Source organism: Micromesistius poutassou (assembly GCF_964030765.1).
Source record: "Micromesistius poutassou genome assembly, chromosome: 11".
NCBI lineage: Eukaryota > Metazoa > Chordata > Actinopteri > Gadiformes > Gadidae > Micromesistius > Micromesistius poutassou.
This window is the reverse complement of record NC_140281.1, coordinates 8,425,723-8,439,222: the sequence shown is the minus strand read 5'-3', so window position 1 is coordinate 8,439,222 and position 13,500 is coordinate 8,425,723. Positions and strand designations below refer to the sequence as shown.

General features: G+C 48.8%; 1 protein-coding gene across 1 annotated transcript in view; it reads right to left on the bottom strand.

Moving 5' to 3' along the window:
• LOC311355297 (glycogen debranching enzyme-like) overlaps positions 1–11,286 on the bottom strand; it is a gene marked incomplete at its 5' end in the record, with an annotated part of 36,949 nt that extends 25,663 nt beyond the window's left edge. The window contains 9 exons of the mRNA XM_084475054.1: positions 3,714–3,811; positions 3,913–4,015; positions 5,320–5,455; positions 5,932–6,043; positions 6,219–6,400; positions 8,323–8,526; positions 9,609–9,778; positions 9,931–10,138; positions 11,202–11,286. Coding sequence (XP_084331180.1) covers positions 3,714–3,811; positions 3,913–4,015; positions 5,320–5,455; positions 5,932–6,043; positions 6,219–6,400; positions 8,323–8,526; positions 9,609–9,778; positions 9,931–10,138; positions 11,202–11,286 — 1,298 coding nt within the window. The remainder of the gene's footprint in view (positions 1–3,713; positions 3,812–3,912; positions 4,016–5,319; positions 5,456–5,931; positions 6,044–6,218; positions 6,401–8,322; positions 8,527–9,608; positions 9,779–9,930; positions 10,139–11,201) is intronic.
• Between the last annotated feature and the right edge of the window lie 2,214 nt (positions 11,287–13,500).

The window sequence follows — 13,500 nt, the reverse complement described above, 5'->3', positions numbered from 1 at the left end:
GAAAATAGACGCATAAACGATTGAATCAGAAAAGCCTCACCAACTGACGTCAGCTGGTTAATTAGTATTCATGGCCTCGCCCACCTTGGCTTGCGACGGCCCACGGGAAGACAGTATTGAGTTTGTGCCTGTGCTATTTGTCGCGATAACAAATCAACGTTTCGTCTCTTGGCCAAGAAAGAAGAGTTGAGGAAGAAACGGTTGGATGGGACATTACCACTATTCAACATTTACGCGGCTCGGGCACGGCAGAATACAGAAAGAAGAGCCGCCTCGGGGCCCCGCGGGGGCCGGAGCTGAGCTCCCGGGTGTGGTGCATGGCGGCCGGGGGAACCGCCACCGCGGGGACCGGCCGCCGTGCACCGCGCCCGGGAGCTCAGCTCCTGGACTCCGGTGGTGCACGCCCGCGGGCACGGGAGTCCAGGAGCTCAACCGGTGCACAGCGAGCGGCAGGATGGATCGGACAGTGCTGTTAGCCAATCAGAGGTGAGTCATTTGCATGTCATGATTAAAAGCCAAAATCAGGTCGTTCCTCCCCGCCCACCTCCTCCACCCCACTAGAACAGAGTGAAACAGGAGCACCTCCTCCTCACACTAGAACAGAGTGAAACAGGAGCACCTACTCCTCACACTAGAACAGAGTGAAACAGGAGCACCACAGCATTCTTTTCCCCCCCAAAACAGACTCACAGGGCATTGCTACTATTGACCAACGCAAAATGAATGAAAAAAACAGTGTAATGACACCTTTAAACGACGTAATGACTGGCGGCGACGCCTGGCTGGTGTCGAGTGGCTGGCTCTGACGGCTGGCCGCTGGCCACGGCTGGCCGCTGGCCACAGCTAGCCACTGGCTCTGGCTGGCTGACCGACTAGGTCGCGACCATAAAACCGTTGCGACCCTTTTGGCGGCAAATAGGTCGCCACCAGAGGTATGGCTGAACAAGCGACCTGGGGCTGTGGCAGCCAGCCACAGTCAACACCACGGCTGCTACCAATGCAGCTATAGCCGGCTGCTTTGAGTAGCAACCAAAAGCATGTTATCAGTTAACAGCAGAAAATAATGAATATACAGGGGGTGTGTCAGTATTATAAAAACAACTAAATCATACTAAAATGTTCAAATGAAAGAGGTCGATTGCGTCAATAAGTTTGACAAACTTAAAAGAGCAAAAACAAATCTGGCCATAGAGGGAATCAAACACATATCCGCATGATTACTGACCTAACGTCTCTACCGCTTTGGCCACTGTGGCATTTGAGTTACCCAGTGTTACACTTATATCAAACTATATTACACTGTAACTTTCTTCAGAGGATATATTATTAGTTTTCGACATTTATCAAAACCAATAGGGTGTACAGTATAATCAATATTTATTCATACAATCACTGTATTACTGTATTATTAAATTAATTAATTATTAAATTAAGTTAATTTTAAATGAATTAAATATACAGTATGAAGAGGTGATGCCTACAGTTCTGGAGAAGCCAGTGAAGAGTCTGGGAAGGTGGTATGATGCAAGCCTTAGTGATAAGGCACAGGTTGAAGAATTGAGACAGGAAACTAGACAAGGTATTGCAAAGATAGACAAGTCAGGGCTGCCAGGTAAGCTTAAGTTGTGGTGTCTGCAGTTTGGTCTATTGCCTGGGCTAATGTGGCCATTGACAGTGTATGAAGTTCCTCTGTCAAAGGTAGAAAGGATGGAAAAAATTATCAACTCATTTGTCAGAAAGTGGCTCAGAGTCCCACGCTGCCTAAGCAGCGTAGCCTTGTATGGGAAGGGCATTGTAGAGTTGCCAATATCTAATCTGACAGAAGAATTTAAATGTGCTAAGGTTAGACTGGAAATGACTCTTACTCAGTCCAAGGACCCAGTGGTGAGGAGGGTTGCACCCACAGTTAACGCAGGGAGTAAATGGAAACCAAAACAAGCGGTCCAGCAAGCTCAATCGGCATAGGGATATCATGGGCCATGTTCAGCATGGGCGGGGGGGCTTAGGGAGGGACGTAGGTAAACCCTCATGGGGTAAGGCTTCTGCAGGAGAAAGGATGAAAATGGTAGTGGAGGGAATACATAGACAGGAGGAGATTGTAAGATGTACTAAGGCAGTGTCGCAGGCTAAACAAGGGCAGTGGGTGAACTGGGAGGGAGTGGAGAAGAAGAAGATAAAGTGGAGAGATCTATGGAGCATGGAGGCTAGCAGGATCAGATTTATGATAGGTGCTACATATGATGTGCTCCCATCTCCCCAGAACTTAAATCAGTGGTTTGGTGAGGATGAGACATGCACACTATGTTCCTGTGTGTGCAGCCTCCGCCATATCCTATCAGGATGCAAGGTCAGTCTCTCCCAGGGGCGGTATACGTGGCGTCATAACCAGGTATTGAAATGTTTGGCAGAGGCTGTTGATGATAAACCGAGGGAAGTTAATTCATCAGCCGCTAGTAAAGAGGGTAGGCAAATGAACTTTGTGCGTCAGGGGGAAAAGGCTAGACCACTTAGAGGCAGGCACAGAGCCAGGCAGCTAAGTAGTGGAGGAGCCTGGGAAATGAAGGCGAATCTTATTCAGCAGGTTGTTGTCCCTCCACACATTGTTAGCACTCGGCTAAGACAATGTGTGGCGGTTTTGTTAACGGGGGGAGGGGGGGGGGGGGGGGGGCGCGATTACAGGCTGGCGGAGTTGTTGATGGGGGGGGGGGGCTATTATCGATAATAGAAAATGCGCAGATCATTTTCTTTCTCGTGTGTCTCGTTTTTCGCCCGTGCCTAAAACCGCCGCTGCTTATAATGCTTACGTTATAACGGCTAGAATGGCTGTGGGTAAGGAGAAAACATTACTTCCTGGGGTGCAAGCTAAGGTAAGCCAGCTGTGCTAACGTGTGCTAATGTGCTAACGTGTTTGTTTGGTCAGGGTTAGGGGTAGGGCTAGGGGTACGATGCAGGAAAGAGAGTGTTTAGATGCATTAAATGTGGCAATGTGGTGGCAGCATAGAGGGGGGTGAATCCAGGACGCTGGTTTCATTGTTAAGCCCTCAGGAGGTGTCGTGGGCCTAACTTAACGAAACATCGGTGAAAGAGGGTGCCCACTTGATAACCCCAATGATATTCTGCTTACTGCATACTGCTGTATTTACTGCTGTTAGTTGGGCCATTTGTCTCGTGTTTTTCACCTTTGGTTGGTAGCTTAGTGGAAAGCGTGCTTATAAGGTTGGTTTGGGTAGGGGCTTCTGAATATGTGTTTTCCTTGGATTTTGGCACAAGGGATTATAACATCTGATTCCGTGTATTAATGAAATATATATAGCCAAATAGGCCTATTTATTTTTATATATTATAAAAAAAGGCCTATTGGTCTAACAATATGTACATTTTTATTATACTGATGTACGTATATTTATTCTGTTCAATGAGATGTTAACTGATAACATAGGCTTTTGGTTGTGAGCAGCCAGCTACATCTGCAGCCGTGGTGCAGCACCCCCAACCTTATCTTTGGGGGTGCAAGAAACCTTGTGCCCCCCCAGAGACGGCGCCAGTGAACACTAGTATCAAGTCCCATGTGTTCCTCGCTGGGTTCGATACATGTGGAACATGTATCATGTTCCACATGTATCGAACATGTCCCAGGTGGTCCAGGGGGGGTCACGAGTGTCTTGTTGTACTCCCACATAGTGGACGGTAGAACCCTGCCCCCCGGTAGTTACCTGCTGACCAGAGGGTCCTTCCTGGTGACCAGCCCCAGCTTCGGCCCATCCTCCGCAAGGCGCTCATAGACCACAGTTCCCACAATGCAGTTGGTGGCCTGAATAGGAGGTCTTTGTGTGTTATTGTTTTATTATTGATAGAGTGAGAGTGTGTTTTAATAGGGAGAGCGATTCGTCCCTGTGTGAATGTAACACACACCTGCTCAGCATGGTAGGCCATCTCCTTGTAGCACTCTGAGTTCAGCTCCTGCAGCCTCTTCTTGAACCAGCCGCAGCACTCCTGGAGGTCTGAGGGGCTGGAGCTGGACCGGGGCAGGGAGCAGGGAGGAGGGAGGAGGGAGGAGGGAGGAGGGAGCAGGAGGAGGGAGGAGGGAGGAGGGAGGAGGGAGGAGGGGAACCCAGGCAGAGAGCAGGGTGCAGGGAGGGGGGGGGAGGGAGGAGGGAGGAGGGAGCAGGAGGAGGAAGGAGGGAGGAGGGAGGAGGGAGGAAGGAGGAGGGGGACCCAGGCAGGGAGCAGGGAGGAGGTCCACCATCACAAAAACCATCACCAGGTCAGAGAGAGACAGTCAGGCTCAGGGTTAACCACCACCAGGTCAGAGAGAGACAGTCAGGCTCAGGGTTAACCACCACCAGGTCAGAGAGAGACAGTCAGGCTCAGGGTTAACCACCACCAGGTCAGAGAGAGACAGTCAGGCTCAGGGTTAACCACCACCAGGTCAGAGAGAGACAGTCAGGCTCAGGGTTAACCACCACCAGGTCAGAGAGAGACAGTCAGGCTCAGGGTTAACCACCACCAGGTCAGAGAGTCCGGGTTAAGGCCAGGTATACTACTCCTTATCCGTAATCCGTAATCCGTAATCCGACTCCGTAACTACGGAGACCCCTCGAGCATTCACAGTTCTCCGACGGGATGTTGGATACACAATGCAATTCGCCACCCGATCGATCTGATATGCTGACTACTAACCATGTAGATAGTGTTGAATAAACTTCCAAAGCTATTCAAATCTAATTTGGTGTTTTATTGGTCCTTAATGTGCAAAGTAAACAATGTACAATGTAAATAAGGTGCAAAGTCAAACCAGGAAACCAACCAACCAACCAACCAATAAGGACCAATCACAGGACCAATCACAGCCCTTGCCGTCTCCATCCATCTCCGTTGCCTTGACGGATAGTTAAAAAGTATTGGATGCGCACGTAAAGCTACGGAGAGGGTCTCCGACAGACTCTCCGTCGATGGAGAGGGCTCTCTGTGTCTACGTCCAGCACTTTACAGAGGACTATAGGCTCACTAAGGGTGAGGCTCTGGGTTAACCACCACCAGGTCAGAGAGTCAGGGTTAGGCTAGAGGTTAACCACCACCAGGTCAGAGAGTCAGGGTTAGGCTAGAGGTTAACCACCACCAGGTCAGAGAGTCAGGGTTAGGCTCACTAAGGGTTAGGCTCACAGTTTGGGCATCTTTATGTTATAGCGAATACTTGAATATTTTATTTACTTGTAAATTTGCAACTTTGGAGTAACTAAATAAGGAAATTCACAACATTGAAAAGCACAGCGTTTGAGATGCATTGTGCCAGAAGAACACAGAGCGTGAGAGAGCCACCTGTGAGGTCTGAACAGCTGGAGGGCGCTCTTCATGTCCACGGCGGTCCCGAAGCGTCTGCCCTGGGGGTCTGTCACCAGCCCAAGCTGCTGCTGGCCTTCTGGATGGCAGCCAGGACTGTCAGGACTCTCCGCTCCTGACCGGGGGGAGGCAGACATTATCCAGGGGTTTGTCCCGTCTGCAAATGACTTCTAACCACTCTGCTCTCTTCATGACTGATAAATATAACTGGAAATGTAACATAAGGACATAAATAACTACATATAAAACTGCATGGATTCATTGATTCAGCTCCTAGCGACGGCATTACCGTCACTAGGAGCAACGATGTTTCTGAATATAATTGAGTTCAGCACAGTGGGTGAGACCATGTATGCTGCGTTCAGCTGATGGAGGCAGGGGTGCAGTGGTGCAGTGGTGCAGTGGTGCAGGGGTGCAGGGGTGCAGGGGTGCAGTGGTGCAGTGGTGCAGTGGTGCAGTGGTGCAGTGGTGCAGGGGTGCAGGGGTGCAGGGGTGCAGTGGTGCAGTGGTGCAGTGGTGGTGCCATAGTGGTGCAGTGGAGGTGCAGAGGTGGCACAGCGGTGGTTCTGTGGCGTAATCCAGCAGTCATACCAGAGAGCAGCAGCTTGTGGAACTGCTCCACAGCCTTCTCCACGTTCACCTGTTGGAACTCCCACAGCCGGACCCTGAGGAACACGTCCTCCCACAGCACCCCCCGCAGAGCCTGGGGAGGGAACGCAGTACAGACCCATGCAAAGTGTGTTTCTTGTTATATCAATTGATAACATTAATAAATAATGTTGGCAAAAAAAAACGATCTGCTGCGGACAGCTGTGATTGGCTAGCTTGTGAGGACAATGAGGTCACAGGCAGAGGGGGCGTGGTGTTCCTGAGCTCACGTTGACGTGCTGCTGGTTGAGGATGAGCGCTGGCAGGCCTCTCTCGGCGTGGCGCCCGTCCGCCAGCTCTCCGCTGAGGTGCCAGAGGGTGCGGTCCAGCACCCAGGCCGCCCTTAGGTGGGGGGAGTTCACCAGGTTGAAGCCACACTCGGGGTGGAGGCGGAGCCACTTACTGCTGGAGGCTGGGGGGGGGATACAGAGACCAGCTGGTCAACTCAACATGTCCAGACCCCCGGTCCCCTTAAACATGTCCAGACCCTTTAAACACGTCCAGCCCCCAGTCCCCTTAAACATGTACAGACCCCCAGTCCTCTTAAACACGTCCAGAACCCCAGTCCCCTTAAACATGTCCAGACAACGGTCCCTTTAAACATATCCAGACCCTGATCCAGACACTGGTCCCTCCAGGCCCCGGTCCCCTTGTCTTCCTGCACTGTAAAACTTACAGCAAAATTACAGTAAAGTACTGGCAGCATTTTCGCCAGTAAGGTACTGTTTATTTACATATTTATTACAGTATCATATAAATACAGTAGATTACTGTTAGAATTTCACTGTAAATGTACATCAAAGTGTTAGTGTGTCTCTAGGGCCTTCTCGGCCCTTCTGCTTTCATGTGCTTAGGTAGGTATTTGTAAAATATTGCTTTTCACTTTGGGTCATTCAGAAAGGGGGGGGGTGTCAGCACATGCAACTTAGAATAGCTCATTGAGCAACACCCCCCCCCCACACACACACACACACACACACACACACACACACACACACACACACACACACACACACACACACACACACACACACACACACACACACACACACAAACACACAGGGGTCTCCCCTAGCCTCAGTGGGGGGTCATGTTTCACATGAGGAATGCCTGACCTTCTGGGCAGCAGCCGTGTGGAGCTCAGAGTCCGATCACCTCTGAGGACTGGAGGGAAGAGAGAACCCCTTCCCTGCTCACCCATACATCATATCATCCATTATTATTATTATTAGTATTAGATATATTAGATATCACAATAAAGGACCACTGAGCACATCCCCCCATTGAGTGTTGATTGGTGAATCTAAGCCCAGCTTAAGGTGAGTATCAGAGGTATCAGGACACTTGAACCGGGATGGAACGGTGAGGTACCCCATCAGAAAGGTGTAGACCCAGGACTACATGATGGACAAAGGTCTAGACCCAGGACTACATGATGGACAAAGGTGTAGACCCAGGACTACATGATGGACAAAGGTCTAGACCCAGGACTACATGTCCTGATCTCAAAGGTCTAGACCCAGGACTACATGGCCTGATCTCAAAGGTCTAGACCCAGGACTACATGTCCTGATCTCAAAGGTCTAGACCCAGGACTACATGTCCTGATCTCAAAGGTCTAGACCCAGGACTACATGGCCTGATCTCAAAGGTCTAGACCCAGGACTACATGTCCTGATCTCAAAGGTCTAGACCCAGGACTACATGGCCTGATCTCAAAGGTCTAGACCCAGGACTACATGTCCTGATCTCAAAGGTCTAGACCCAGGACTACATGGCCTGATCTCAAAGGTCTAGACCCAGGACTACATGTCCTGATCTCAAAGGTCTAGACCCAGGACTACATGGCCTGATCTCAAAGGTCTAGACCCAGGACTACATGGCCTGATCTCACTGAGCACTCCAGACTCTTGTCAAAGAGAGATAATAAGATCTGATTCAAAAGGACACTTTTATTTTAACATTTAACCTTTGAAGCTGTTCCCTTGTTACATTTATACTTGACCTTTGAACTTCCATGTCCGTCTTCATTAATCCTGTGTCTTACAGCAGCAATCAAATAGTTCAGATTGTGATGAAGCGAAGTGAGAAACAGCGCAGTGGATCAGCTGTCACTGAAGCAGAAGCTCAACCTCTGAAGGTCAGCAGAGGAGGTGAAGCAGAACCAGCAGGCAGGGAGGGAGGGAGTGTGTGTGTACCGGTCTGTGTGTGTGTGTATGTGAACCTGTGTGGTTGTGTGTGTGTGTGTGTGTGTGTGTGTGTGTGTGTGTGTGTGTGTGTGTGTGTGTGTGTGTGTGTGTGTGTGTGTGTGTGTGTGTGTGTGTGTGTGTGTACCTGTGTGGTTGTACACCACGTCGGTGATGCAGGCCACGCCCCACTCCCTCCTCAGACGCTCCACCAGCGCGCCCACGTCGGACCAGGTGTAGTTCCTCCCCGGGGTGGAGAAGTCCGGGTTGAGCTCCAGCTGGTCGGACAGTGAGTAGCAGGACCGGGACGGGCCCAGCGGCTGCAGGGGAGTCAGGTGGATCATGTTGTACCCTGAGGAGAGGTAGCAGGACATCACATGACTCATTAGAACGGCTCAGACTCAGAGTTAACGAGAGATAATTGTTAGAGCTGCTCAGACTCAGATTTAACGAGGGAGTTAACAAAAGAGACTCATTAGAGCTGCTCCGACTCAGGTTTAACGAGGGAGTTAATGAGAGAGACTCGTTAGAGCTGTTCAGACTCAGAGTTAACGAGGGAGACTCGTTAGAGCTGCTCAGACTCAGAGTTAACAAGGCAGTTAACGAGAGACTCGTTAGAGCTGCTCAGACTCAGAGTTAACGAGAGAGACTCGTTAGAGCTGCTCAGACTCAGAGTTAATGAGTGAGACTCGTTAGAGCTGCTCAGACTCAGAGTTAACGAGGGAGACTCGTTAGAGCTGCTCAGACTCAGAGTTAACGAGGGAGACTTGTTAGAGCTGCTCAGACTCAGAGTTAGAGTTAGAGTTAAGGAGAGTATGTGATAACTGTATGTGATTGACAGGCAAGATGGATTTGCCGAACCAATCATAGAAGACATGCCCTGATTGGTCTACAATATAAATAGTCTCACAGAGTTAGGTTAAGGTTTTGGCCACGATCGTTTAGTATGGAAACAATGAGGTTTAGAGGAAACATCAGGTTCTCCTCAGAACCAGAGTGTGATGATAAACCTAAGCCGTTTCTCAATTCGCTTTCTCGTGTGTTCTCGTGTACTTGCGTTCTCGATAAACGTCATCAGTGGTAGCCAAAGCACTTTTCCAATTCCAAGTACGCGAGTACTGGCGTAAAACCCGGAAGTGTTCTCGATGGGTTCTCGATGAGGCCGTTCTACCGAGGACGCATCGGAGGTGACTCGTGTGGACTTGGGACCGTTAAATATCCCAGAATGCATCATCGAGTCCGCTGCTGTTCCAATTGCAGGTGTGTACTCGCGTTCTCGGAAGTCTGTACTTGAAAGTCCGGACTTGCCAAGTACGTACTTCCAAGTCCGCAAGAACGTAGTCCGCGTACTTGGTATTGAGAAACGGCTCTAGTATTGCTCATATTGTGCAGAAGAGTCCATTTCCCATGATCCTCTGGGCTGCTGCTGCTCACCCGTCTCCTTGGCCACCCTGAGGCGGTCGGGCCATTGGTCCAGGGGTCCGAGGCACTTGGCCAGGTAGGTCTGCATGGTGATGCAGTCGAGGGGGAGGGGGTGGTGGTCCTCTCCCACCGTGAGCACCGGGTCCACCACGATGTAGCCGCTGCCCACCTTCTCATCCTCCCTGAGGTGCAGAGCACAGCTGGAAACACAGCGGACCAACAGCGCACACACGCACACACACACACACACACACACACACACACACACACACACACAGGGGGAAGGATCCACACACACACACACACACCCCTTCAGACCGTGGAGTCCACCCACCCACAGCCGAAGTAGTACTGGTAGGACCCGGCCACCAGCAGGTCCAGCCTACAGAACTGGTCCGAGTCGTCCTGGCCCGCGGGGTTCAGCCAGTCCAGGGCTCTGAAGGCCAGCCGGTCAAAGCGCTGGCCCTCCGCCGGGTAGTTGGTGTGGACCCGGACCTTCTTACCCTGCAGGGTCGGACCCAGTCGGAACTGGAGCTCAAAGCCTGCAGGGGACCAGGAAGGAGAGCTGGGTAACACCTGTATCGACACACTGGAGCCACTGGAGGACATCTTCACGAGGGACGTGTTCCAGGGCTGTGTCCTACTGGTGTGCTTTATACCTGTTATGTGTCCTACTGGTGTGCTTTATACCTGTTATGTGTCCTACTGGTGTGCTTTATACCTGTTATGTGTCCTACTGGTGTGCTTTATACCTGTTATGTGACCTACTGGTGTGCTTTATACCTGTTATGTGTCCTACTGGTGTGCTTTATACCTGTTATGTGTCCTACTGGTGTGCTTTATACCTGTTATGTGTCCTACTGGTGTGCTTTATACCTGTTATGTGTGTCCTACGTACTTTAAATCTGGGGCTAGCTGAGTGTTGTGGTGTTCCTGAGCAGGACGCCTCACCATACGTGCTCCTGACGAGCAGGCTGTTGCCCTTCGTGGTTGACTCCGTCAGTGTGTGCATGAATGGGTGAATGTCACTAAATGCTGTATATATAAATGAGGACCATTTATATAGCTTTCTGTGTCTCCAACAGCCGAAAATCAAGCCAACTTATACCCAAGGTTATAACAAATCTTAGTATGCGATTTTGAATATTTGTTTTTATGCATTTTTCTTCTCAAAATAAACTTTAGAAATAGGTCTAGGCTACTATACAACATAATTGCTAAATTCATAATTTAGAACATCTCGTCCTTCTGTTATTAAACAAGACTGAGTAATTAGCAGTCATTATTTCCTCCGCACACGAGTCCATTACAACATCTAATATTAGATGTTGTAATGTTATCGATTAATAGTAAAGATCTAATAATAGCAGTAAACATTCCAGTAGAAAGTTCTGATCACATCCCAGGAGAACAGGATCCGTTCTAACAGAATCTACGACACATGATCTCCACTGCCTGTGGGTCCAACACTCGACCCTCAAAGCGCACGGAGATATTAAGTGTGGATATAAAGTGTGCTAAAACACCCCAACACCCCAACACTGTGGAGTCCAAGACCTATACAAGAGGCTATGCCGGCGGTTCGCCTGCGGTGGATCCACGTACCTTGCTCCAGGCGGAACAGTGTTCTCTCCAGGCGCTCCATGTCGTTGAGGAGCAGCGCTCTGCTCTGAGTGGCGCTCTGGACCATTTTGGAGAGGCTTTTTTAGGCTGCCCTTTCCGGACGGCACGGGGATTCCAGAGGGTTCAACCTGAGATGGGAGGGGCCTCCCGGGGTGCGGGATGAGGGCAGGGGTGCTGGGACACTATGCACCGTCCTCCGCCAACTGGGCTTTAGCGGTGTCCGGAATAAAACTGCGATCAAGCCAGTCGCGTGGCCGACACCTGTGATAACGACAGTCAAGCCAGCCGACCCAGTTTATTGCTGCACGTGTATATACTAGCCATTACGGTAATAGCGTCTCAGAACTGGTTTTTTAAAAAAAAACATTCTTCTGGTACATACCAAAAGTATACTAAATGTAGGCCTACAGACTTTGTGATGTGTATTTCCAAATTAAAAGCCCTCCAAAATCAAATATGAGACATAGGGTAGGAAAAAGCCCTGTTATCAGAGACTAATTCCACTTCAGAGTAATAGTACACGACCAAATAGTGTGACACAGTAATTCTGATGTGTAGTTTCAAATTAAAAGCCCTCCAAACATTTCTTTATAGGTCCATGGTTTGGGGTCGTCCGAGCTTTTACTCTACAGGCCAGCCCCATCTTTGCAGAAACCATTTCACCCCACCAGGAGTTCCACCATTGAACCTCTAGGCAGCGGTATAGAGTATAAACAAGGGTAAACGTGTGAAATATATTATTAACAAAATCACAGTTTTACTTTAGCTATTTTAAAGTGCAAATACAGACTTTAAAGATAGAAAGTAAGATGTTTTCTTGACTACATGCTACTATGAAGTACTTTTAGAGTATTTTTTATGAGTAGGCCTAAGTGGTTCGTTAAGTTCATCGTACGAGCATCGTACAGTTTTCACACCGTTTCCCTAAAGCATCGTTGCGTAATGAACGTCGAGAAAACCCTCGTAGCTAACGAGGGCTCCAGGGGCACTCGTAGACCGCTAAGAGCATCGTTACTATAGCCTCAGTGGAGTCACCAGCTGGACATTCAATCCAATCCAATACCCCAAAAACAGTGGTTACCGCTGATATATTACTCGTAGACTACTGTTAGATTTAATCAGCAAAGACAGAGACATGTTAGAAGTCAACAAAAATATAATTTATTTCAGCAATTTAAAATTCCAAAAATACATGTGCAGCCGAAATGTACCGATCAAACGCCACGTCATAAGGCAACCCTATCACAAGGCATATAATAAAATCAAATGATTCCATTGCTCGTGTGGGAGGTTGTTTGCGAGCTGCACTTGCTGTCTCCCTCTGATTTTAATTCAACCATCATGGTTAAAATGTCCTCATATTGATCAATGACAGAAGACATACTGTAGCCTACATGAATCATGCTGAGACCAGCGGGTGTCTGAGAATTTCTGTAGGTGTTTTTTGTTGCGATTGTTTGCCATAAAGCACTGTTGGCGCTTCGGTGAGGCTTTGATGAAGTTCACTATTTATTGGACAGTGTCTAGACAGTTACGAACATCCCTGACCTTAGTGGAGTGCACAAACGCCAAGTTGAGAGCGTGGTTGCAGTGAAGGTAGACTGCTTCAGGAAACTGTGCTGCAATGCGTGCCTTTCCCGCTTACATTGCCCGCACCATCATACCCCTGCCCAACAATATGGGCAGACCAGCAACAGCAATAGCCGTGTCAATGCCCTGCATTTGAATGATAATGAATTAATGGAACATTGCATTTTTTATGTTTACACCAAAGATTCTAGACTAGAGAGTGTGCGCCAATCAATGAAACCTAATGCAGAATCAGAGAAAGTCTGCCCTCTTTGCAGCACAAAGCATGTTTCAGAAATCAGCACATTTAGATAAATGCTATAGTTGTCACACAGACACATTTTTTATTTTTCTAATATGGAATTATTTCAGGGGGGAAAATGCCGTGAAAAAATTTACGCACGGTGCGTTCAGGATTAAGACTGATATAGCATATGTCGGCCTAGGCCTAATCAATTGTGTTTTAATATTTGTAGCATTCATATTAGTACATTTTTTTCGTAGGCTACTCTGCTGTTGGCCTTGATGGGGATATATTTTTTTGCTGCCACAAAATATAGTTTAATCAAACAACATTCCTGCGTCTTCCCCTCCTACAGAGCCCATTTCAGCACCGTGTCAGTAGACAGCTACAAGCCTATGAACGTCATAAGAGCAGTGCATGCGCGTTCATGTAAAGAGGAGTTTTGGGAAACGCTCAAAAAAAAATTAT